Source organism: Pipra filicauda, unplaced genomic scaffold (genome assembly GCF_003945595.2).
Source record: "Pipra filicauda isolate LSUMZ 115617 unplaced genomic scaffold, ASM394559v2 scaffold16_size7369187_pilon, whole genome shotgun sequence".
NCBI classification, from domain to species: Eukaryota; Metazoa; Chordata; class Aves; order Passeriformes; family Pipridae; genus Pipra; species Pipra filicauda.
In genome coordinates, this window is record NW_024104207.1 from 3275899 (window position 1) to 3303605 (window position 27707).

The 27707-nt window shown below is 42.0% G+C and overlaps 1 protein-coding gene across 3 annotated transcripts; it reads right to left on the minus strand.

The window, feature by feature from the left end:
• Positions 1–847: 847 nt before the first annotated feature.
• Positions 848–27701, minus strand: CAPN9 (calpain 9). 3 transcript variants are annotated; one of them, XM_027721366.2, is made up of 20 exons: positions 27489–27701; positions 22805–22874; positions 22249–22367; positions 21509–21642; positions 20695–20863; positions 19066–19149; positions 18729–18814; positions 16589–16666; positions 12683–12843; positions 11766–11923; positions 10920–11128; positions 10180–10216; positions 8673–8753; positions 8111–8168; positions 7467–7531; positions 5045–5113; positions 3570–3648; positions 2847–2963; positions 1757–1815; positions 848–975 (listed from the first exon to the last, which is right to left on the minus strand). In XM_027721366.2, exons 1-20 carry the CDS (start codon positions 27699–27701, stop codon positions 949–951), a joined length of 2073 nt encoding a protein of 690 aa, XP_027577167.2. In that variant the 3' UTR covers positions 848–948. The 3 variants fall into 3 exon arrangements, with proteins under 3 accessions (XP_027577167.2, XP_039235461.1, XP_039235462.1); XM_039379527.1 differs by lacking the exon at positions 16589–16666; XM_039379528.1 differs by lacking the exons at positions 22249–22367; positions 22805–22874.
• Between the last annotated feature and the right edge of the window lie 6 nt (positions 27702–27707).

Here is a 27707-nt window from a genome sequence, read left to right on the forward strand (position 1 = left end):
GTCACAGATGCAGAATAGCAATAGCTGCAGAGATCAGAACCTTACCAACAGGTACATTTAATTAATCTAAAATGATTATAGTTGCTCTTCTGGAGCATGATTGATGAGGGACATAGTCTCGGACTGTCTGGAGGAAAATGGCCCCATGCAAGAGCTCACTGTCTCAGAGGCCATGTGTTTCTCTGAAGATGAAGACAATGTGTGTGCAACTCTGCAGAGATTGGCCTATGGGACATGCTCTGGCCACAGAGCAAAGTGTGAAGCAGAGAAACTTTGTTGTTAGAAGAGGAAGGACTAAGGAAAGGTGAGACGCAACAACTTTTCCCTAAATTAAATCTGTGATGAATGTCAAATCTTAGCTCCAGCATTCTTCTAAGGAAGTGTGGACCAGGGACTTTTGTCAAAACTATTCAAAGGTGAGTTTTCACCCATACATACCCTAATCTTCCTTTATACACAGTTCACCAGACTGAAATTCATATGGCTACAACAGGGTACTCATTATGCAGCCACACAGTATGCCTGGAAATAAATTCCAAACTGAACAAAGTTTTGTGCAGCTTTTATTTTCAAAAGAACCTTACAGCAAACTGTAGCCAAGCAGTAATAAAGACTTTTAATCACTGTAGTCTGTGCTGTGCTGAAACTGAATACAATCCTATTTTATAAAAACTGTGGTCACTCAGGAACATCAGTTTCAGTCAGCTTGAGAAGCATGTGTGCCCTATCCCAGTGACAAATCCAGTATCAGGCTTTACCAAAAACAAAAACGTGATCTGACTGTTGAACTCATCAACAGGGCTGGAGGTCAGAAAGGGTGGGCAGCACGCATGTTCCTCTGCATGAAATCTCCCGGTAAAGTTTGCATGTAATGGGGACCTCAGCTGTTGGGGCAGAAGTCTGAGCAGCAATGTTGCAAGAAACTCCCGGCATCCAAGTCAGACTTCTTCAGATGTTCATTGCCAGATTGATAAACTAGTATCAGAAGAAAGATCAATTGTACAATAAATGATTTCAGGCCTTTCTCCCTTCCCATCTCCTTCACCAAATTAGAGACATTCAAAAGCAGTGCCTTTCTCTGAATTGACCCCATGCAGGCAAAAAGAGACACCTCAGCCAGATTTACTTTTGTGTTTGGAAGGAAGAAGGCAGAGTTCTCCAACTCCTAGATGCTGGTAACAGCAGTGATTTCGTTTGCATTCCAGCAGTCCACACAGGCTCCCACATTTCTTTTGCCTGGAAATTTATTGTGCCTCACCCCAGGAAGCTTTGAGTTAGTAAAATGAGAGATGGGTCATATGCAACAGGGAGACAAAGAGAGCACAAGGAAATAAAAAACCTGTGCTGAGCAGTATAAGAAGCAGATGATGGATATGCACAGGACAGGCTGATATGAAGTCGTAGGGGATTCAGGCAGAGTGAAAGATCCCCCCTTCCCCATCTGGCTCCTTCCCCTTTCCCCCACTGAAACCTGGCAGCTAAGGAAGTAAAAAATGCAGAGAATCTAGAAAGGGATATGGGAAGCTGTCAATATGCCACAGGGCAAGGAAGGAAGGAAATAGCATGGAGGAGATGTAATCAGTGTGTAGGCTGTAAAATTCCAGCCCTGCTGAAACCTATGGCTGATACCCTCTGCACTCCCACAGACACAGATGTCACCTGAAGTGTCATGCAGAAATACTCCAGTTCTTACAAGAGGACAAAGCTCTAGAGAAACCCCATCATTTTGTCAGTGTTTATGAATCTGTGCTCATACCTCGCCTATATTCAGGTTAATGAACTCCGTGTTTTTCACACTCAGTGCTTGGAATACTCCTGAAATGAAAAACAGGACACCAGTGCTATAAATACACCTCATTCATATTCATACACGAGCTCTCCATCCCACAGTGACGAGTGGCCATGCCAAGGAGAGGAAAGGCCTGGCGCAAAGGCGGCTTGCTTAGGATTGCTTGGTGCTGGTAGCTGCTCTGACAAAGCAAGTCCTTGCAAGAGGAAATGTCTTGCTTACTTAAGGCCTTTGTGCAAGTCTCACCTCAGGACTTTTCTGGAAGAGGTGTCCTGATTGTGCTAAACAGTCAGATTTAGATGATTCTCCAAAATGAAGCCAAGTAATTTGCATTTCTTTATATACCTTATTTAACTTTTATCTCTCAGTATCTTAATACTTCTATTGCTACAGATTGAACCAGAATGTAAAGAGAAGAACAAAACAAAAAAGAATCAGTCAAGAAAGTTGACTTTGCTTGTCATAGAGTGAGTTGTGTTTTATTTGAATTTGGAGCTGTAATAATGATCACTTCAGCATATATCCAGCCATTTTACCTATCTCTACTACTGCTGCTCCGGAACGAGTGTGACCCTGTGCACAAATAAACTGAGACCTAGGGTGCCTTGATGTACAGGGAAACATATCTGCAGCCAAAAGTGGACAAGTTACCTAAAAGGTACAGGAGATACCTGCCCAAATGCATGCCAATTGTCTCTTTACATGAGGCACAAGAAATACTTGAACCTTGAACTTCTGTGATCCCAAATTAAGCTCCCGAGTGAGCCACAAGAAGGGCTATAACATGGACTTTACCAGCATTCTTCACATGCCTTCTACATTACTGCAGAGTTTGTGAAGCAAGTTCTATTCACATGGGGAAATTTTTCATTAGCAGCAGAACATTTTCACTTTACAGGAGAAAAGCCATCCTAAAAGTAAATGCTAAACAGAGCTCCTTTCTGTTAGTCATGTACACACTTAATCTTGGATATTTTGCAACACACTCAACAACAGCCGAAAGTGGAACTTTTTTTCTTTCAAAGGGGAAGAAATTCCAGAGGAAGAAGATACTCACGACTTGCATTCTCTAGGCGAATTAAGCAGTTCAGAAAATCATCAAATTCAATCTGGAACTGTTCATCTGAGTATCGGAGGACAATGAGTTGCAGCAGGCAGTTGTTGAGTTGGTACCCTTCCCAAAGACACACGCACAGAGAAAAAGTGAGCAATCTTGTAGGCCGGGGGGAATCGACATATCTCTGTTAACTAATCTTGAAAACCAGTTAGTGGGAGGATACTCTGGGGCACACATCCCTCCGGAAAACAATCTGACCACAAGGGTCTTTAAGCATGCAATGAGTAATAAACTCTGAACAAGAAATTTTGCAGTCAGTGCAGTTTCTATTCCATTCCTGTTGTGATGTATGAGACCATTCTGCCTTCTTGAAATTTGGAGGGATTTCTGCAAAACTATGTGCTTTAATAAAAATAACTTGGGATGAAATACTAATTCAGTGAGTGCTCTTCCTAACAAGCATCTTACTCACTATTCCTTCAACTCTTCAGTGTAGATGGACTGTGAAGAAGCACATGTTGAGTTTAGCAGAGCTCAAGATTTCCCTGACTGACTGCCGTGTAGGATTGGGGATACCTGGGCTAATATTAGTCTGCTCAATGTGCCCAGGTCCTCTCTGGAGTCTAAACCTCCCCTGTGTTCAGGAGCACTTGGCCTTGTAATTGCATTCTGTTCTCTTTACCCACAGCTGATCTGCCAGATAAAATGCAGTGCTTGTCTCACCTGCAGCTTTAAGAGCACCACGAAGCTCGTAAGAGGACATGGAGCCAGATTTATCGAAGTCAAACTGAAGAAAGATACTCTGTTATGAAAGGAGCACATGGGAAGCTCAGTATTGGAATATGAAAGGGAGCACAGATATGGCATGGAAAGGCAAGGTGTTTCTCTCTAACTACATAGTATAAGCATTTAAGAAAGCTGACAAGACCTTGGTCTAGATCCACTCTGATTTTATAACTGAGGAGCAAATCTCAGTCTCAATTCTCTTTGTCATATGAATAGGTCATTGTGACTTAAACAAGTTCTGACAAATCCAAAAGCTAAGAAATTATGAGTTGCTCTTCATTAAAAATTCTATTCTTTAAAAAAAGGTGACGTTATTTAGAAAGAATGTATTTTTCTTTGTCTTTTAACTGTAAACTGACAAATTCTCTTAATCTCCTTTTAAGTTTTTCTCCATAATTCTGAACACTGGAGACAAATTGTTTAACATGAAGCTAAGACTGTCACTTACTCATTTACTTCTAGGTATAAAAGACCTGAATAGCCACATTCATGGTACTACCAAGAGAACTAGTCAAACAGTTTGAATTTTTATCCTAAATTTTAAACAATTTTTAAGCTGGAGTTAAATTACATCCTTTCAATGAGACAACAAATATGACTCTCCTTTGGAATATGAGTTATTTAAAGATGTTGTCACATTCAGCCTAAAATTTTCCAGCAAATATACTTGCAAATCTTCCTACAGGACCCAAGGATTTCTCAAGCCCCCTTGTTAAAAAACAATATGTCCTTTGTAAAAAGACATGTGGCGTTAGTACCCAGAAAAAGCGTTTGCCTTCTCTGATGGACTAGACAAGAAACAAAGAACTGCATATTTTGAATGCTTTGGTGAAGCACAAATTCAGAAAAACCTATTAATGGCCATAAGGAAATAATTATGATGTCTGTATTTGAATATTCAGTCTGTGGCCTCATTCTGCATACTGCCTGATTACTGCCATATACAGTGAAAATGTGCTTAAAATTAGAATCAATACTTTCCCAGACTTTGGTACAGTTGACTCCTGAGAGATCGGTAATAAAAATGCAGTGACTTAGGAAATCACTGTTTCCACTAGTCATGAATCATCACTTTCTTCTTCTGCACAACAGCAGTAACGGAAACTCCTTAAGTTTCATTTTGATTGGCTTGCTTATTAGTGTCCATTGCATTCTTTATCCCAAACATAGTTGATTTGCTTAGAAAAATCTCTGTTATTTCCAGAAAACCATTATGGTTTAGCATCAGGGAAAGCTAAGAATGTCTTTGACTATTCAAAACAAGCCCCCATGCTTTTAAAACATTTGTTTTGTGTTAAAATTCATGGCTTGTAAACACTCTTGTCTCCATTTTTGTCTGCACATACATAATAAACTATGCAGGAAGTAACTCATGAAATGAAGAAACAGATACAATAAATAATGTCACCTACTATCCATTTCTTCATTTTTTCCCAGAAAACTTTGAACTCACTGAATTCCAGTTTCCCATTGCCACTGGTCTGGTAATCTGAACTAAGGAAAAGGACTTGTTAAAAGAAGGTCCAAATTCTGTCTGAACCTATCAGCATTGTTCCTTCAAGCAGAAAATGTAAAGTTGACTGGGAAGCCTATGGTGCTGCTGAAATTGGTATTGTGATTTCTCATGATGTATAGCTCCAGCAGCTTCAGTCATGGCTGTGGCTGTGATACTTGAGGAACATTATGTGATATAAAAACACAGCTGAGCAATTCAGACTTCATAGGAGGAAGAAAGACAGATTGTTCTAAGGCAAGAACAGCTTTGGATGTAAATGGGATATAAATGATTCAGAGAATTAAATTACCTGATTAAAACAAATTGCAACTGTACCCAAAGGAGTTAGTCAACCAATGTGCTATTCAGTATTTTTATCTAGAAACCAGACTCTGTTGCAATGGCTCAACCAAAAATTAATGGGAGTGGTGGGGTAAGGCTAGTGAGATCTAGTCCTTATGACCTGAAATAAATGTCTGTATAACAGTTCTGAGAGACAGTGATTAGATCTGGCTGGCCTTTCCTCTTCCTGAAGTGTGAGTGACTTATTTTACTGAGTTACTGATGTCCTCCAAAGCACAGTTCACTTGCAGGACGGGGCACCTGCTCTGAAATGCTAAATAATGAATGGTCCCATTCCACCTCCCTTTTCCATCTTGCTAGGACAAAGCCCTCGCTCAGAAGGACACTAGTTCAGCAAGCATTCACAAAAGTCAAAACATGTCAAGTGGCGTCTAGTTAATGCCTGCTGTTATTTAAGCATCTACACTAGTGACATTATTGAGGGCACCCACAGATCCCAAGAACATTATCACTTCTGCAAAGACTCTGTCTTTTTACCCAGCCAGGCTTTTCTTCTTGGAGTCAGGTAGGACTCTGTCCCTGCTCCTCACTGCAACATGGTGACTGTTGCCAAGGAATTCGGTAGCATGTGACACAGAAGAGACTCTGCCAGCATTGACTTGGGTTTGCATTTGTCCTTGTGCTCCAAATAGCATGTCCAGAATGGGGTGGTTGTGTCTGCATTCCTTGTGCTTCCAAAGCAGAGGAAGAGATACCTCCCCATTTGTTCAAAACTATGCAGAAATTTGCTTGGAAGCATTGCAAATCATGGAAACTATTTAGTTATATCCTAAATAGTAAACCTAGGACTCCTGCCATGCTCCTGGGTCAAGTGCAGACCCTGGCTCTGTGCCAATACCATGTAAGGATGAGATGTGAACATGGACCAGCTCCCTACTGAGGTTTGGTTTCTAAGGGAGGAAATTTAGGACTGGTCCCCCGTTTCTCACTGCATGTGCAGGGTGACTGGTCTGCACTGAATTTTAATATTACAGACACAACTTTAACAGGATAAAGTTTTGACTGTTTTGATTTTCTATTAGAAATGTCTGAGAGGATGTTACCTCTGTCATGGACTGGAGTAACAAAATCAAAAGATAAGAACATCTCAGCTGAACAAGCAAGACCTAAACCAAATGTTAGATACTTGCTTTGTTAGGACTCTATCTGTTTTGTCTCACATGTAACGAAATTGTTTATTGGGAAAGCGTACTGCAAAAATAGCTCTACCTGAGGAGAAGCCATATTAAGCAAACTCAACAGGCACCAGAACATTGCAAAGGACGAATCTGGTGGGGAAGTACCAGGGCTGTGATTCATCTCATCTAATGTCTGAGTAGTCATTTAGCATCCCTCAGTTAGGTACACCCAGAACAATTAATTACACCGTCCTTTTCGCTATCTACAAAGGAAGTCTAGAAAGCTAGCTTAGATGTAGACACCTACACCACAAATGCCTAAATTTGGACAGATAACTCTCGCCCACATGTCTGTTTCCTGGAGTCCCAGAATCTAGCTGAAAGACCAGATTTTCCAGTTTTTAGACTTGTTGTCAAAAAAGCCACAGCTTTGATATCAGCAATTCTGAACACTCTGCTGAACCTTAATTTCTGACCCATAACTTACATGCACAACTGTCCGGTAATTTAATTCTCCAGACAACAGACTTGAATTATGTCTTCTAGGCATTTTTCAGATAAACCACAGCTTGAAAAAGTGCACTGTTCTATACAGAAGTAACTTGAGATCTACTTCTAAAGGTGCTCAGCATTAAAGCATCTGCACCTAAGTCTGCAGTAGAAAACAGTCTGTCTTGAAATTGCTAACCGCACATTTCTAAAATAAAAATCAAGATATAACTTTCACATATTTTTTCCTTTGGGTAATGTTCTGCCATGACATTACCAAATTCATCTCTGATACCCATGACAGGTAATGCTATGGACAACTATACTCAGTATTCATTTAGCCTCACAAGCACTTATTTGAAAGGATACATCCATAAGAGAAATGATATTTCGGCATGAAATGAGACTTAAGTTCTTGAATTTGATGTTCTTTGCTGAAAAAGAACAATAATAGGAAAAGAAGTCATTGGGCAAAGATGTCTTTTATGAACTGAAAGTAGAAAACAGGATTCATGAGCAGAGATAGCTGACTATTAGTCCTCATTGTGGGAGGACCTGTGCACTGGAAGATGAAGGCAGCTCTCACTACAGAGAAGTCATAGCCAGACAGAAGATGTATCCACTGAAGACATGACAGGAAATATCGTCCTGTCCAAATCAGGAGTTAAGGTTTAGAGAGTAACAGATTTCCCATTCTACAAAAGGCCTGTAGCAGGGTCATGAACTACATCAAGGTCTTAAAAGTTGCAGCCCAGTCAGTGCCTGTCTCTTCCCAGCAGAGCAGTAGTGCAACAGAAAGCCGGCCTCGCTGAGTTGACATGGATCTTGCTGGAGGCAGGGCAAGTTCGTGGTTAGATCATGGACCAGATGTTTTCCTGGCTCTGCCCTGGCTGGTTGGAGGACATGAGGCAGGGATTGTAGCACAGCCTTTATTTTTCTATTTGCAAATTAATTTAATTATAGCTTTTATAAAGTTCTGTACAGCTCCTAACTTAGAAGTTATCAGCACTTACTTTTCTTTAGTACAGCATTCAGAACATATTCAAGTTCTTCTGCAGATATCTCCATGTCCTAACGTAAAAAAAAAAAATAAATTAAGAATAAAGTGAAGCATCTGTCACTTGAATGTTTCTGTAATGAAACATACCAAAAACCTCAGAAAACACAAACATCACCCATCTGTACTTCGTCGTAGCTCAGGAAAAGAAAACCATACAAACCCCAGAAAAGGCTAAAAACTGAAGAACTGGCAAAATACAGGGAGTGCTGCTGCACATAAGTCTGTCTGCAGGAGATCTGCTGATTCAAAGAAAAATCAACTGCAGCGGAACATTAAAACAGGTAGGCTCCCTCAGACTTTGAGTTCTAGATTTGGTCATCCTGCTTGCTCACCAGGGACTGCACCCTTCTCCACCTAGACATAAGGCATGATGACATCTGCTGCCCAAACAACACACTACAACTAAACATACTACTCCCAAAAAACGTCAGTTTTGTTTCACCTAGCACTATGTGGGAGCAGAAGTTTCCCCTCTTTCTACATCTTGTTCTGACCTGCAAGGGTTGTGCACTCACCTTTCCTGAAATCTGCTCAAACAGTGCCCGGAACTGCTTTTCTTCTTCAGTTTCTTCCGGGCTTGGTGTTGGGTGCAGAGGCTGAAACACCAACCACGCAGGTTACTATGAGAATTGTAAAACATGACATTTCTCCTGCACATAGCCCCTCTGTGCAGTGGACCAGAGTACATCTTAAAATAAGGGTACATATGCTCCTGAACGTCTCTAGATCTGAGGCCTCCCAGTCATCTAGCTGCCCAAGAGGAGTCTCACCCCCTCGTTTCCTTCACCTGGGTGAGTGTGTAGTGTGCCATTGCCTCGGCCATATCAAAAACAAGAGCACCCATCCTGGAAAACACCTCTCCTCTCATTCCACTCCTGCACCATTCTGTTTCCCTGGTCCTCCAACAACCACAGCTCTACTGAGCTCTCTCCAGTGGCATCATCCTGGGACCTCTCACTCTTCTTGAGAGCACCAGCCAGAAGAGGCTGCACTTCAGCATATTAACCCAGCACCATCCTGAGCCTAGAAATACTTTCAGTTGGCTGCCAGCTGAGTGCCTCAGTGCAGCTGTGAGAGCATAGAGTCCAAGCTTCAGTCTACACCAATGAACGCAGAAGTGGAATAGTGTACAGCCACTGCTATGGTCAGGGTGACCATGTGGACAGAGAGAGGAAAAAGAAGGTAACAGCACAGCACAGGAGGCAAAGAATAGAGCTTTGTTTTCTCTACCCATAGAAGATGCAATATGGGTGCTATTTAGTGCGCTCTAGAATGCCCTGGTGACACTGCTTGGATGCTCACACATTTTATGACCGTATGTATGTTCCCACTTCCTTATGCTCAAGTTAGGATGCAGTCCCTTAATGACACTGGCACAGGTGAACAGATTTATTTTGCCACTGAACACGGCCCTGAGATCCCAGAAATGAAGATGCACTTGTTTAGCTGGTCCCTGGAGGAGAGTTTTACTAAAGAGGGACAAATGAGATCTTGGCTTAGCTTGTTTCCACAGAAAGGCACACAACAATTAATGGTTTATTTGCAGGGATACTCTTAAACAGGAGCTGACTCAGACTCAGCTGCAATTAGTGCTCAGCAGGTAGACCAAGCCATTCAAAACCAAAAAGAATTTATTCATTTCAGTAGGTACGTTCATGTGTAAGCATTCCCTCTCAAGCCCTGAAGATACTGAGAAGTAAAATAAAGTTATTTGTATACAAAAGGAATGTAGTTCCAGTGCTAATGTGTGCTTTCACTGCACACATGGTGGCTGACACCCACCTCTAATGCTGGCTGACACTGACTGCCTTGAAGTGGGTGCAGAAGGCTAACAATTATGATTTTGATTGTTACAGCTCTTTTACCATATTCAGCAGAGCTGAATACTTCAGTGACATACACAAAGCTGGCAATTGTGTAACATTCCTGTGAAATGAACGTGTTTTAGCCAAAGACAGTAAAAGCAATGTATGCCGGCTTCTGCTGAGCTATTCTCTTGCTATTTTCAGTCTGCAGACTTACCTCAGGGAGATCAATGGCAACATTTTCATCTAGATCCCTGGAGAAAACAAAACCTTATTCGGTATATGAAGACATTCAACATCTGCTTGGGGTGGAAGCTCGCTTATTGCATTTTCCAGAGGTAAATGATAAAATGGCTTCTTTTACTGAACAGGTTCAGTTTAGATAAAATTCATCACGAAATTAGACTTTAGCACTGTTTAAATTTTAGTATAAACCCCTGAAACAGACTTTAAGCACGACTCCAAGAGAGCACAGCTCTGCTTGTTGTCTGCTAAAGAATTCATCATCATCATCATGGCTAGGTTTCGCGAACGAAGATTTAGGAAGGACGATAAAGAATTAATAACATTCCTTATTCATTGTGAACACACTTTTTCCTCAACACCCTTTTTTAATATAAAATTGTCCTTCAGACAAACTGGGAGGAAACAAAGAGGAAGCAAACACTGCTGCATACACAGATTCCCAAACAGTATCAGGCAGCTAGCAATGCTTCCTTGTGAAGCTTACAGCAGATTCACCATGGCACACCCTATTTCCCTACCTCCTAAACTCCTCTCAAAAAAAAGTCAGGTTTAGGAAAAATGGGCAAATGCAGAAAACCCCCAAACCATCAGGACCTGCCATGCCAGGTCTCTGCTGTAGGGCTGGGTGCCCAGCAGCCAGACTCTCCCCAGCAGCCACCAATCCCATGTGCAAGGGAGCACTGGAGGGCCCAGGGCTTGTTGCTGACTTACTCAGTGATGGCCTTCTTTTCAGAGAAAATCCTCAGGCAGAAATCTGCCTCCTGGTGCGGCTCAAACGTGGTTGGAATAAGAATGTAATCACCTGGTGGCAGCTTGAATCGGTTGGATACTTCCCTTAAATTAATGTAGGTTTTGCTCCTGGCCTTGGAGGGGTGGTACCTGAAGAAGTCTTTGTCCAAGTGTCCATCTCTGCCGGGGCTCTAGGAGGAGACAAGAGGCAATGCTGCACTGGCCAGGGTGTGCTGGAGGCTATACTTGCCCCTTTCCTAATCACAAAGGCAAACCCCTCCTGACACTCACTCCCCACTGTGATCCTGACTCTCATCCCCTCACCCAGGTGCTCACAGCAATGTAGCTCCCACCTTACAGCAAGGATCTATTACCAGTGTGCTTTCCCACACAGAAGGCAGTCTCAGATGACTTTGGGACATTGTCTTTCTACTTATACATTCCCTGTCGTTAAATGTCACCATCCCAGACAGGTGTCACAGAGCAGTAACAACAGACTTGCCAATCTCAATCTCACTCAGTGACAGGCATCCTTGTGTGTAATGTGCCCCAAGAGGCTCAGAAGAAGCAACATCTCCTCTCTGTGAGCCAGGCAGGGAATAACAGAATCATGGGCCTGAGGAGTCTATCCTGGGAACCCATGGCCCCATACAGACTCCTAAATCCTCCTCTGAGAGGACTCCATCCTCCATGGGGCTTGGCATCACTGAGAAGATTATTTTAAGAGCAAGGGCCCTAAAAATACATGATGACTGGAAGGGATAAAAACCCAGAGAAAGATTCAAATACCGATAATGCGGCTACTGCACTGTAAAAGCAATAGAGCACCTCATATATAGAGTAGCCAATGGTTAGCATTTCAGCGCCAAGTTTCTTGAGTTTGCGGCGGCCCTTTTGCATCAGGGCTGCTATGAATGTGCAGTCATCTTGTCCATCGTCTTTCTCTGTCAAATGTAGCTTGATTTGTGGATTTGTCCAGAAAGTCTCTGCCAATGTAAAGAACATCAGAGAATTTTTTGCCTCAAGAATAATAAACCACCATGACCAAAAAAAAAAAAAAAAAGACCAAAAAAAAGATGAAAAACGACAATTAAGCTGAGGTTTCACTCAAACTTAGTTTTTCCACTAGCTTCTTTCCACTAAGCTTTGCAGAAAATAAGCCAAATCCCAAAGTCCTTCATGGAACTAGGTGTAAAAAGATTTTACGCCCAGTTCTTTATTAAGTTACCATGGTTTAAATAACATTGTCAGATGGGATTTTGTTAAAAGTATATAGCTACAATGATTCCACAGTGCTGCTGCCAGTCTGCAGCAACACAGTTCAGATCCATGACACTGCTTCAGAGCCACATAAACATGTTGGCTGAGCTGGATTTTTTGTCTCATTTTACACTTACTGCTGCAGTTGAACTGACTTATTTGGACCTAGTCCTGCTCCTGCAAATGTCAATGAGAGGTAAATCAGATCCAATGAACTTGAGAGCAAAGAAAGCAACTCTTGTACTGCAAAGTCTCAAGTGAGACCATATGAACATTTATCCCTCATTGGTCATTGTTGGTTTACTCATTCAAATCAGCGAGTCATAAAGCCCATGGTTTGAGTTTCGTCATTCTTGGTTTGTTCATCCAAATCATCCAATCACAGGAGGTGGAATGGTTCTGGTGACAGTGTAACTGGAGAGATAGCTGAGGGTGGGTAAAGACTTCTGTGCCTGCTTCTCATTTTCAAACTAGTATCTACCTACCTAGAAAATTTCTACATCCTCCTGCAGTGGATCCTCGGACCCAGCTCCCCTGGTGGATGGTCACTTCCCACTTGTGAGCAGTGTTGTCTTCCAGGGCATCTGGAGTCAGGTTGCAGATCTCAACTTTATCAAAATGCACTTTGAAGTCTTCAAACTTCATCCTGAGTGAAAGACATGGAAAGGAACAGGCAGTCATTCATTTCAGTGAAGGATGCCAGCGGAAGTATTTACTCCCCAGAGTTCTAGGGCCAGATCATCAGCTCGTGTAGAGTAGTTGTGGTGACCATGGATATATGCCAGCATACAGCAGGAGATAAACTAGCTTTCACTCACTGTGGTGTAAAGCACAAGCACCATTTTTGTCTGCATCTCTTACACTTTTCTTTTTACACTATAACTCTGTTGATTTTATTCAGTTACAATTGAGTATAAGATGAAATGGGTGTGACACCGGCACAAGTTATTCCACCAACACCATCCTGGCCTCAATGGTTGCACTTGTATAGTTGAATATCCAACCAAAGGATATCAAACATGTGCAGGAACTAAGTCTTCAAACAAGTAATCTCTGTGTTCAATGTCAGCCACAATGATAGCACTACAAGGGTCACATGGTGATGGATTAGTCAAGCCATGGTATGATTACCAATCTGCACTGCAATTAAAGTAACGTTTGCGTCTCTGCTAAGGTTCCTAGGTTCAAACTGTTCACCCTCCCCTCCTCTATGGGTGCCTATGATGTTGTCCTAGCAAAAACATACACCAAATATGACAGATAAAGTGTGTTTGGACTTTAGAAATGGCTCCAACCTGCCCTTTAAGGTGGCATAGACACTGCTGTCTGCTACTGTTTCATGTAGATTACACTACATGTATTTTATACCCAATGTGGAGACATATACATGGCCATGGGAAGGAGGAAGCAAATGTCACAATATGGGTAGTTTTGAGCTGCTAGGTTGGGCTGAATGAAACTAGACTGCTCAGCATACCAAGAAGCAGATAAGCCATGTGATTTTATCTAGCAAGCAGAAGGGCAAAAAGATACCAACAGTCCTGCTGGCCAATGAGCCTGGTTCAGGACTCAGCAAACAGCCAAGAGAAGGGACAGCCAGAGCCAGGCACCACTGGGCACGGTGTACAGCCCCGAGCAAAAGGAACAGAGCAGCGAAGCTGTCTGAGAGACAGCAGATTGCATGATTTGCACTGTAAGGACAGGAGGACCATAAGCTATAAGACTGAGGGCAGCCTTGGTAGGCTGAACTTCCCTTTGTAAATGAGTGGAGGTATTAGGCCTTCCAGAGGGCAATTTGGCATCCAATGTGTTCTCTGCTCTGAATCACTATCAATAAGAACCCCTGTATCTCCATGGACTATAGAAATAACATACAGAAATCAATCTCCCCATTAACAAACTTCTATAACTATCCTTTTTGTCCTGTGGCTGGTGCCTAACAACAAAATGGAGTATCAAGAGAGCAGAAGCCCCCCAAGAGCAGAGTTTATATACAGCAGTGGCAGATACGACCCAGCCAGCCCCCAGTGTGGCTCATCAAACATGGCTAGTTTCATTTTTCTTCCTCACAAGAAATATATGTCTGTGGTGGTATTAATTTACACCTGCTATGGGCCATTTTACAACTTTGTTTTGGTGTGGGAAGAAACAGCAGGGTTTGCTATCCTGAGCTCTGTCCTCTTTCTTGTCAGTGATTCCCATGTATTGCTGGCCTTAGGCACAGCTAATTCTCACTCTGATGCTCCGTACACTAAAGCAGGGGCAGCACAGCAAAATCTGTCTCTAAGTGGCTCCATTTCCTGGTAACACTATGCAATTCTGGGCTCTTTGGAAATGCGCTGCAAAGCAGATGAAGGAGTTGTACTCTATAGATTAGATTTGATGTCTAAGAGGTATAACACCTGTTCTGACTTCTCTAGAGCTGTTCTGGGTTTGTACTTATGAAAGGAAGAGAAGACTCCGACCCTCTGATTTCAGGAGGGAAGGGACTAGGGTGACTGAGAAGCTGATTTCTTAGCCAGCAGCAAGATATCTCTTCACATCTGTTTGAAGCACCTGGACAAGACTGATCTGAACTGCCAATATGTAGCCAAAATATCTTTGGGTTAGTTAATGAGCTAACAGGACCTAAGCATGTTAGTATGAAGATTTTCTTCAGTTCTCACAAATCCAAACTAAAAAAGGGACAAAAGGTCTTATCAGATCATGTTTCCTGCCTTGACTGACTTATCCCATGCAAGGTAAGTGTCATATTATCTGAGTGTTTTCAGTCAATGCAAAAAGGCAGCACAGCTGTAGAGGAGTACACGTTCATCTCTTTCCTCATTTGATAATTTTAATGTCTTTAGGGATACGACACACTATTGCTTATGCAAAGTCTTTATGGGAAGCCTGATGCAGAAACCATCAAGGTGTGGCTTAGAGAGGGCAAAGAGGCAAACACTCCTTAGAGAAACACACAGAAGTCAAAAAGCATTAAGAAAAATAAGTCAGATGGATGGGGTGGAGAGTTTAACTGGCATTGCACTTGTCTGACTGGTTTTGGAAGCATTTCTTATCTTTTGCATATGATTTTTGTCCACTTAATCCCTTCAGTGGAAATTTCAGTCCCAATGGCTTTTGTTTCTGATCTGAATGGTTGAGGTGCAGGATGATGAAAGGCAGCACTTGTCTGAGTAGTTCAAACTCATAAATTTTTATTTGCCTTCTGAGGATTTACTTAACTTTCAGCTTAGCTCCATTGAATAAATGACTTTTTCACAAATTTCATTATCCATTTGATGCCTACTTGCACACTGTTACCTCCATTACAGAGTCAGGCTTTAAATTATGCCCTGTATTGAGAGACTTCCCGGAGTTACTTGGGTTCCATGTAAAGTCTTTGTCTCCTTTTCATTCACCCCACAAGCTCCAGCTGTAGCCAGGTCAAAAACAGATGAAAAAAACCCAAAACCCAAACAAACACAAAAGCTTTCTGGAGAGACTGGAAATGCCCTATTGCATTTGCAATGTCAATAAGAAAATAACTCAAAATATCCTATATAAAAATACAGTAATGGAGCAGCCACTGTACCTTCCTCCCTCCAGAGGCATCAAAGTTTGGGATAGCTCTTATGTGCTACAGTATAGGACTTAATGTGCTATATTATCTATCTCAAATAACTTTTCATGACTGAAGTTGAACTTTGGTTTAACTTGCAGGACAAATCTGGAATAGCAGCACTGCATTCCTCTCTAGATTTACTTTTGTGTAAAAGAGATGAGCATCTGGCCCTAGAAAATGTGATAAGACACATCGTCAGTAGCTCACAGTGTGGCTGATATAGTGGGGGATCATGTGCAAGTCAGCCATCTGCTCTGTCTGAGATCATGAATTTGGCATGAAGAACACTTCACACTTCTAAAGCAATTTCCACCATGTTGTAGGGGTTTTTTCCCTTTCATTTCATCTTTTCTTCAATTTTTCCATAATTTCACACATATCTTGGTGTTCTTTTACTTTCTGCAATTAGTAGTATTGCTTCTCAGGACTCCCTTCTCTTCCAGAAGGCATTTCATAGTTGATACAATACAATACAATGCTCCCTTCTGTATAGCCTGACTTTGTTCACAGGAAGGATTTAAAGGATATTACATTCATGGGATACACAGAGTATTTGAAATATACTAATGCCATTAACTAAACTGAGCTTAGAAGACTTTTGTTATTAAAATAGATACGGGCACACATGAAACACACAAAAAACCAAGTGAGCATTCTACCTGCCCTCTCTTAGACAGAAACTTAGGCAGAATTTCCTCACACAGAGACTTCTTCCTTATTGCTTGTTTTGGCCACTTGCACCTTGATTTCTGACTAGAATCACACACTTTAAAAATCTGTGGCTTACCAGAACTCTCCATCATCCTGTGCTGCCTGAGATAGGCGTCTCTGCTCTGACGGGCTGACTGAACGCCACTCTGGAGAGCTGCAAGAAAACAAAACCAAGCTTTATTACAGGTATGTGGCAATTAGTTTTCCCTGGCTCAGAATGACTGTCTGGGCATAGAACCAGGCTGTTCTTCTTCCAAATGTATTTTATTTGTACAGCTTACACAGATGCAGATGCATTTAAGAGGCTTCCCAATCCTGCTGACACTCATGGTCACAGAGACCCAACTAATGTAGCTGGAAGCAGGACCAGGTCAAAGATCCCAAAGCTTCTCCAGAACAGTCTTGAATTATTGCCTGAATTCAGAATTGAGACTGCTGTCAGATGTTCAGGTTGGATATAATACGGCTAATCATAAACCTCAAGATTTTGGTAAGCCACACCCAACACCCCTACAACACCAGCTGTGGCAGATCAAAACCAAAAAAAACCTGATAAAGCTTTTTTAAAAAACCAGAAGTGCCCTACTACATTTCCAATCTGACATAACAAACAGAGAGTAGCAGGCACCTTGTGTTGAGGTTTTTAATTCCAGCAACCACTGCAAAATGTTAATAAAGTTTCCTGTATTGACCTGCAAGCCCCTCTGCATCTTGAACTCCAGAAAGCTTCCCAAGTGCAGAGTCAGAGCTTTGCTTTGCAGAGACAGCCTTTTCAATAAACAGCACAAATTGGTAGATGCCTGTCCTGATCATAACCTCTGTGTCTTTTTCAGATTTAAGCAGTCATTATATATGCCAATTATCCATATTTTTCTTCACGATAACAAAGAATCAGAGCTGCTGTGGACATATTTCATTTATTTCTGAGTCATGCTAAGGACAGGGACATACAAAGTAGTCCCACAGATGACTGCATGTCTCAGGAATATTAAAGGGCCAGACAGGTTATGGCTCCTCTCCTGTACATCTGTGTGAATAAAACAAACCTCAGAAGAAGAAAATGAAACAAAAATGAAGCCATGCATATACCTAAAAATATATTGGAAAGCGTATGTTGGAGAGGAATTTAGTGCCGTTTTCTACTACCTTTTTTTTTTTTTATTTTGTATTGTTTGCACTTTGTTTAACTTTGAAAGTAAAACCAGACTGGTTTTCAGACTAATCTTGTTGTGTGTTTTTGTGTCCTTTCACAACTTTGGTGGGTACCACGTGGAGAGGGTCTCATTTAATGGTCATATATTATTATATATAGGTAGAAACCTTAGAGGTTTCTGCTTATTCCCGATGTGTTTAGAAACCCTAAACAGTAAATGCAACTAGAGACTCATAAGCTGTTTAGAGGGGGTAATACAATATCAGTTTCAGGTTATTTGCAGTAGGACACAAAGTACGGATGTTGTGTTACAAGTACTACAGCAGCAGGCTTGTAAAAAATAAACAAAAAGATCACTCCAAATGTATAATTTTTAGAATTGATGTGAGGATAGAATACTCTTTCTTGGAAGATTTTGGTACGAGGAGATAGAGTTTCACTTAGAAAGGCTTTCTGCCTAAAAGGTAACTTTCTCAAAGGCAGTTTCAATGCTTTCCCTTCCCCCACATTCCAAGGGAAATTCTCAGCCCCTCTCTTTGATATATGAGAAGAGAGAGATAATGCTTACAGAAATGCAACAGGGCTGCTGCGGCCTGGGGAGAGTCGGGGGGGTCAGCGATGATAAAGCCCAGGAGTGAACAGGAGGTTGGCCTTTTCTCTGAGGCCCGGTGCTGTCTGTAGCACTGTAAGATTTTTGTAAGTTTTTACTGTCTTGGCCTCCAAAATAAACCTTTCCACTGCCTTGGCATTTTGGGGGAAAGTACTTCGTATATTTTACCTTACAATGGGGAGTCTATTAAAATTAACTTATCTCATTTGTATTAATGTACAATTTGTGCTAATGCTAGGCTTTTGGGGCTAAACAACCTTGCCAGTATCCCTGTGTTGAACTGCCTTGAAAATGCTGAGGGAGACAAGTTAGAATGGCAGTAATACTGTTATGCATGTGCAAACTCTTGATTTAATTTTCAGTGGAATAGCTGGGGCTGCAGAAAACTATCTGTGGAGCAGAAGCTGGGATTTGGCCTTCGTGAGGCCAGAGTGTATGGGACAGCACACGCACTTGTCACTCCAAGGACCGTTCCACTCGACCTGTCCCCAGGGGTTCCTTATCCTTATGAGCTGCACTTGCTGGCCCCGATAGCTCACCTGAGGAAGAAGGAAATAGAGAAAATATCAAGTGTCAGTATTTGGGGAGCAGGACTTCCCCAGCATGTAGAGGCTTGGCAAGGTGGTGTTAACAGCTGGGCAAAAGGTGCAGACTGCCACAGGATATGTAGGAGGGAAAGGTGGATGGGAATTTGGGTAACTTCCCCAGCATAACTTCCCCCGTCACCTGAGGAGACACTCCTTTATTTTTTCCCTAGGTCTCTCCTTGCCCCCCACACTGCTGAACATACCTCTTCGATGCCAGTCACAGAGTAAGCATGGCCCTTTATAAGGCCAAAGGGGGTTCGGGCTTCTGACTCGGCAGCACTGCTGGTCTGAAATATGGGAAAAATATGTGAATCTCTCTCTTCAGAGTGAGATCGCAAGTGGTGCCACCTGGTCCTTTTCAAGCAGCAGGTGGGAGGTCAGTGGCTAACCAGTACTATGAGCAGGAAACCTTTCTGCTCAGTGCAGGGAGTGATGGTGGAATGGGGCCCTTTCAGGAAATGATATGGGTTTTTTTTAAGCATTGTTTACTCAGAGCAAAAATTAGGTGGTTCCAGGGTGGAATTCCTTCTCTGCCCCATGATTTTGTTTCAGCATCATCTACATTTCCAGGATCTCATCCTTAACTCCCATTCAGATATAGTTTGTGCCAGCTAAGGGATAGGAAAAAGTGCTCTCAGACTGAGATCAAGTGTTGATATGGTCTCAATTCTTGTAAAAAGACATTGATGGACAGTGATGGTGGTTAAGGGTCCCATCAGCCAGCCAAATATCACACTCTCTGTCTATCCCAATAAATATTTAACTAGTCTTTGCAAGCAGCAAAGCTTCTTTTGGAGGAAGAGTGAAACTCAAATTGGAAAACACTGAAGCCCAAAGTTGAGGGTATAGTCTGGAGTGAAAGAGCAAGTTTGTGGAAAAGCCGTCCTTTCAATCAGGCAGACAATGGATTTGATATAACAGGCCTCCCTCTGCCTGGCCGTATTTTCAATGATGAGGCTTTTGGTCAGAGGGTAAATGAAAGCCTCTCTCCTTCTACCCCAGCCTGGGCACTTCCCTTGCCTTTGTTACAAGGATCCAAAAGGGAAATGAAACATTTCGTGCTTGGTGGGAATTTGCCTTTGCTCAGAAACCATTTTCTCCAGTTGCTCATTCTGGTGGAGAAACCTGGCACACACTTGTTTCTGAACTGCCTTTCCTGCTGAGCACAGTCAGCAAGGAACAGAAACTCTTGCTGTTGAGCAGCTCAAGCATTTTTTACCAGAAAGCTAAAGACATGTAGACAGCTCCTTTTACCACAGGTCTGACACACTGGCAGAGCAGTGTAAGTAACCAATGTAGGTACTACCCACCAGCAACCTTTTCTCTGTGAAAGCTGGAGGCTTTAGTCACTGGAGAGATAAAACTGAAATATCCTAAGACACAGACTCTGTTTACAAACAAACACACTGATCCCCAAAAGTCACGGGGACTTGGGGGAACTCAAGACAAGTGTTGCAGAATTCAGGGCTGAAAAATCCCCCAATTTTGTAGTCTCTGGAACCAGTAAGCCTTCAGAAAAGCTATGGCCAATTTTAATGCTAAGTGACCAAAGAAGTGAGAAAATAAAGTTTACTCCCACCAACTGCTTGTCATTATTGCCTTAAATACACTGGACATCACCTACTGAAAAGATATTAGTTTTTTCTTTTCTTTTGAAAAACTGTACTAAGGACTACATTAATATTACATATATACCAGTTCATAGTTATTGGAAGAGTTAAGTGCATATGCATCTACTTTTCATTCATTTTAACAGTCTTTAAAAAGTAGAGTTTTTTAGCACAAAAACCCCAAAACTAAACTGAGAAACACAGATCCCATTTCTTACTTACATCAATAGAGCAGCCCACCATTGAGCCTCTTTTCAGGGCTTTTTCTAGGATTTCATAGAAATTGTCAGGAGCCGCCTTAACATCATACATTTCTCCTATACCTCCAGTGAAATCCTCCATGGCTTCTATTGTACTGCCACCTTTCAGAGCCTCATAGCTTCCATTCAACCTGGAAAACATATGCTGACTGTGAGAATTGCTTCCAAAACCTTGAAGATATCTATGCTTGAGAGCATTCTCGCACGTGTGTAAAATTGCAGCAATGGCATTGAAGTCAAAATAAGTACCCTAAAATGTACCCAGGATACATGGGAGGAGTATTAAGATCATTCTGCTTTCCTTTTTAGATGCATTTTTAATTCATCCATTTCTCCATATCATTAAAGCCTGAGGCTTTTCTTTCTTTAGTGTGAGTTGTCTGGTTGGCCAGGACTGAATATTACTGTGTGTCAGATGTGTCAGTGGCTTGCTACCTGCCAAAGCATTTAAAAATGCAAAGTTAGCCAGAACGATCAATTGAGGTCTCAGCAGAGACTCAAATGGCACGATTCAGGCTTTCATTCAATGCTATTGCTGTCAGCTAGGCTGTATTTAATGATGTGCTGGAAGCTGGACCAGCTCACAAGAGATAGACATCTTTAGATCAGGGCAGCAGCAAATGTAAACCACCCCTTTCAAAACAACAACAACAACAACAACAATAATAATAATAAAGCTGGCTAGAAACTGTTCACTAGAATTGTGAATAGCATATGAACAAATTGTGAAGAATATATGTACAAATACCAAAATATGTTTGTGCAGTGCGACTTACTTGGCATAGGCTTTCTCTAGTAAGGCACTCCAAAATTCATTGAGATCAGCTGAGTGCAGGAAAACCAACCGGCCTTTGAAGGTGGGTAATCGGTCATCAATCACAACATCCAGCCACTCGTTGTGCTGCCAAAACTGTTTAGAAAGGATGGGGCACGAATTTGCTGACAACATGTCATTTTTCTGAGCATAGGATTCTGGTGTCTCAGTATTTCTAACTGTAAGTTAGGCTTGATTAGAAGACATACGTAAATAATCTGTTCCCACTCTACTGGGCTAGGCTGCTCTCTAGGAAGGGTAATCTATCTTAAGAAAAGACTAAGATTAAAAGTGTAGACCTGTACTGCAGCTCCCTGTCGGGATAACATCACTCATGTAGCTACAGAAGTGTTCACCACATGATTCAAGACACCTTTAAGACACATACATATTACAGATCCTAGTTCAACTCCTTTAAGGACTTATAACCTAAGTGAGGTTTGTGTGTCCAGGAAACGTGAAATGATATCTAAAGCCATGTGTCTCTTCACAGACCAGGAGCGTGTGTGTGTGTGTGTGCGTGTGCCTGTGGGAGGTTGATGTAGTCTTTAGGTTGTTTCTTGAAACACGAACAACAGCGTAAGCTCGGCAATCCATACGTTTTTAATGTTTCCTCTGCAGTATCTGGCAACCCCACTGCAAAATAAACCATGACATGTAGTGATGGAAATGTGTTTATGCTGTGCCAGATATTCATCCTACCTGGAAGTGAAATATTCCAGCATAATCTGGCCCAAATTTTTGATCCAGTGGTACCACTCTTGCTAGTGTTTTTTCATTCAGTGTGAGAGAAGCTATGGCTGCTAATAGCCAGCAGTCACCTGTCAATTGAGAAGGAGAAAAAAAAAACTCATTTTCTTCCCTTCAAGAAGAGCAGGGGCAAGAGGAGATGTTATGGCAGTTAGCTACCACCCCCCTTGAAATCCAGAAGACAGCCCACTTGCCCCCAGAAGGGTGTCCCTGCCTAGTCAGGTCAGACTATGCTTCAGTCTGAAGGTGCTGGTAGACAAAAGATTCCCTTGGCCTCACAGTACCCTCAGGTGGAGATCCTTCCCTGATCTTGAATCCCACTGCTCCAAGACAATCCCTGACAGGGATGGGAGGGAACAATCAAAAGGTAGCTGTGGACCAGGTGAGCATGGGCAGTACCTCCAGCTTCACTGCTCCCACCAGTTCAGGAGGGACAACATGCCCTCATGTGTGATGATATTCCTCCTGCTCCTCATGGTGGGTAGACATTCCAGGGGGAATCACTCACCAAGATCCCCTTGGCAAATGTCAGTTCTTGTGGCTCCCCCAAGGATAAACTTGGGGTCTTTGACAATGTCCTGCAACAGTGAGAGAGAGACACAGAAATTACTTAGAACGTGCCAGGAAAATAACACCATCACTCTGAGCCTAGACTTGCACCAGTGCTGACAAACCCTGCATGCCACTTGAGCTATATTATCCTGTAGCAGTGTAGCCACCACAAAGAACTAGATGGGGAATCTTTGCTAATTAATTACAGTGTACAGCAATTAAAAAATCAACTATCCTCATTTTTTTATAATTAGTTGGCTGCTAATGAGAAGGTAGCAAACTTTATTCATCTGTAGGCAATTGTTAAAATATCATAGCACAAACTGGTCCAGAAGCTTGATGTTAGGCTACAACCTTGGTTAACAGGGCTTTTTGTTAGCTTGCTTTCCCCCAATGGCTGGAAAAACTAAAATTGGCTATTTACTTTTAATCGAATTATTAAGCCTTTTATTTACTTGCCCATAATATCTGGAACATACAGTGTTTGACAACCATGAGACAATTTCCTCCTCAATAAAGCAAACAACAAAGGCAGACTTCAGCCTCGTTACTTTTTAGGAGGAGCTAATGCTACCCACCCTTGTGTGCTCAGAAGTCAGAGGGATTGGTACTCATGGTGGCATTAAAGGAATTCTCAAGCATTCATTTGACTGTTTTAGCTCAATTACTAGCACCACAGCTGGATAGAAAAATTACAGTAATAAACCAATAAATGTGACAGGAATTCCTCTCTTCTCCCATGAATTGTAAATTGAATTTAATTGATTGAACTGAATAGAAAATGGAAGAGGAGAGTACCTACTATATTACTAGAGGAATATGCCTGTAGTTAGTCAGTCTGGCCTATACATTATTGCAGACCCTATGGCATGAAGCAGATCCTTCTGCCTAAGTGGCAAATAAAACAAATTAATGACAGAGGAAAACAGAATGACACATTCAGTCATTTAATCCCTGCATTTGCCTAGATGAAACTGAGCTGCTTTTAGTTCATATCACTGTATTTTGTCTGGCTACAGGGCAGAGTATTGATAGTCTTTTTCAGCTTCCTGCATTTATTGCTGAAGCACCTACTGCTAGCCACTGCTGGAGCCAGGGCACTCTCCACAGTGAAACAGCATTGCTCCTGCAAAGGTCACTGTGCAGAGGCAATATTCAGGAGGAAGCTGGTTTGCATAGTTTTTGTTTGTCTTTGCTGGGGAGGAGGTGGTGGCCAGGTTGTGCCTCAGGCACAGGTGCCCCAGGGAGGAGGTACTACAGAATGTCATATCATCAGACTGTAGAGCAAAAGGAAATCAAACAACAGCTCCTCCTTACCTGGCCCACCTGCTTATTAAATACACTCAGTCTTGCTGAGACTGGACATGAACAATAAAAACCATAGCTCACTGCCTTTAGACATTAATATAGCAATGCCTGAAAAAGTAGCTGGTCTTCAATAACCTACCTTGTTTTAACACCATTGCTCCCAGGAGACATAATTCTCACTGCAAGTAATGTATTTAGCTGTTACCAAGAAACTCTGTGTGTTAGCAAAGGACAAGATAAAAAACCTTTCCACTGACATAGGTCTGAACATTAGATTTATGACTCATTGCTCATTACACATCTCTGCAACAGACATATGGAAAAAATGTTTTGAACCTCATATGTCTAGAGCAAAGAAAAATAATTTTAAAAAATCAATAAAAAGGATTTGGAAGGATTTTAACTGGACACGTGCCACATTCTCTACTACACGAAAGCAAACATACTCTACAGTTTTTGAGTGGATACTGGAAAAAAATATTAATTTTAAAGGGATTTTCAGATTGGATGGTTTAATAATGTATCAGGGCTTTCAATAAGCTAAAGGACAAAACCCAGAGGTGGATCTTGCATTCACACACAGCATACAGTAATTCAAAGATTCACCTGTACGAGGACATTGCCTAAAAGTAGGGACATGCAGTCCTCAGAGAGATGAAACACAGTGACCCATGACTCTCCTGATGCTACATCAAAGCTGTGTTTCTTTCAACTCAAAAGAAAAGAAACTGCATCACCTGCTCCTGTCTCACACTGGTAGAGGGAGTGCATAGGGACCTAAGACAGGCTGGGGGTGAAGCTGTTTAGGTGGTTTCCTCTATTACATTTCTCTGCCTGGTTCAAAGCTGTCATACCAGTTGCCCATGGCTGTTCATATTAGGAGTATTTCTTCCTTACTTCCTCCTGTAGACCATAGACTCATTTGATATGGGTAAAACTCATTTGTCTTTCTATTTTGGGGTTGGGTTTTTTTTTTTTTTTCATTCTTCAATTTATATGTCTAACTTTCCCAGACACTGAGCTGTTGAATTCATCACAGCAGCTGAATTTAGATAGAAAGTATGAAAGAAAAAAAGAAAGGGAAGGGAAGGAAAAAGGGGAAATATAATGAGAAAAGGGTCTTCTGTTCTGCAAATTATTCTAAAATTTTGATAAGGTACAGTTTCAAAGGTTTAATTTGTAAAGAAAAGGGATTGCTAAATGAAATCACTAAATATCTTTCTGCATCTTACAGCACTTGAAATTTATGTAGAAAGTCAGATATTCATCTGATGCAGATTCCCACATCTTACTAGTTGCAATGGGAGATTTACAGATTAGGACTAGCTGAGGGTCTTGTTCATGCTGCATACAAACATGCATACCTAGATCTGTGCATGTCAAAATAATGAGAAAGCCTTCTCTACTCCCATTACTAAAGATTAAACTCTAACAGACTGTAGATCAGAAGATTTACACTATTTGTCCCTGCAATGACCTGCATGTATTGTGCTATGCTCCACCTAAGCTGCTATAAAATACTGGTGGGAGAGGCAGTAAAAACCAGTCACCATGAAAGGCAGTTTGAATGCAGATACCCTACACAGAGGCCGTGCTCGTGTGCTCACCCTCTCCAGCACCACAGCTTCACCAGCTGAGCTGTGGCACCTAAACTGGCACAGGCTCCAGGCCTATATCTTGCAAAGTAAAACGTGTTAAACTGAAATTGTTTTTCAATGCCTCTATTTTGGTGCTGGTCCTGATGGACAGTTGAGATGAAACTTAAATGCTTAAGGTTTACCTTAAATGCTAAGGAGCCAGAGAAGAGCATAACTAATACTCTGCCCTTACACATCCTCTCAGCCTCCCCTGAGTTTTATTTCTCACTGTGCAGCTCACAAAAGTGCATGGTAGGAATTGGAGCGTAAAGGCAGATGCCATTTCAGGTAACTTACTTGTCCTGGAAATTCTTCCAGTTCAGCATACAGAGATCCTGAAGACAGACCGTTCTCCACTACCCTTGGCTACCATACACATGGACACACAAGCTCTCAACCACTCCTGGTCACATTTTACATAAAAGTTTAACTATTACGAAGCCCAAATGGAAAAAAAGGCAAACTAGCACCCAATGGCTGGCCAAAGGAAAACCATTCTTTATGATTTACTGTTGCAGGCACTTGCATTTTTGATGCCCCACAGCACTCCAGAGTCACCACATCCAAAGTATCTCACCCTCACAGCCACCTCCTTACTGGGAGGGGCAGCCCCACAGCCCACCTGGCTTTTGGAGCACAGAAAGGCAAGGCAGGCAGCAATGCCTGTGGGGGTTGCACTTGCCATGTGGAGGGATCTCGTGTTTTTTTCATAACTGAAACCTGTCCAGGAGTAATAGCTTTAATTCTGCTCTGTAGTGGCACTGTGTTAACTATCAAATGCTGAGGCATTTGAACGTCTATCACTGTGGATTAAGATAAGGCAAAATTTAAACACTTCTTTAAGCTTATTTTGTTCTTTTTCTCCCTTGGCATCAGTGTCGCCAAAGGAAAGTTTTCTACTAAGGAAGAACCTTTCGGATTATGAAAAAAAGAGAGAATAAACATCAGTCATTAGCAAAAAAATGAAATGTTGCCACAGATTTTCTGTGGTTATTAGTTACAGAGTGAAGTGGGGAGAAGGAACCTGGAGTGATGCTGGGTTTGTGATCTGAGAGCATGGGACTAGTGAAGCTTCAGGCTCTTGCTGTGTTATTAATGACTGTTATGCAAGATGCATTAAGAGATACTCATTGAGCCCTTGGCTACTGCTGAATGGCTCAGTAACCATGGCATGTATTCGTAATCTCTCAGTGTTTCCTGATGGAAGTGAGTAAGTAACTGTAAGACTCATACTCTAAAAATTAAAAGGTTTGAATTTTTTTAAGTTTAACCTCAATTATGAATTTCCTACATTGACAACACTCAATTTTACAAAGTTAGAACATCATCATAATGTATTTACCCTTAATTCCTCGCATGTCCTCTTATTGTCATCTTTTGTTTGGCAATAATGCAGGAGAGAAGGCTGACTATGAGTTGTTTATGCATGCACATAAATACACATGCATAAGTGTGTCTATACAAAGAGCTACACCTGAAAAATGGTGTAAAGCTTTCCAGCTCTCATCCTGCAGCTTGAGCTCTTTGTGAGTGATATCCCAATGCTATGCCACTGCCCCTGAGATGGGAAGGGTTCCCCCCCAACACTTCACCTCCACATCTCCCTGAACCTTCCACACATTTGGAGCAATCCTGAAGCACAGCGGTGCCTGACTCCTGGCACGGTGTGAAGAGAGAACACAACGGCACACTCACCCCAGGCCTCTTCCAGATGAAGGGAATTGGTGGGTTTTCACTGAAGAAGAGCGAGGAGTTGCAGGCGGGGAAGTCGGAGTCCTCGAAGAGGACCCCCCTGCGCAGGCACTCCTGTTTCAGCTCCTCGTAGCCCTTCCCCGAGCTGTGGGTGGCCCGCGCAGCCCCGGGCAGCGCAGATGGCCTCGGCTTCGAGCTCTGGTACAGGTAGGGCATGTCTCC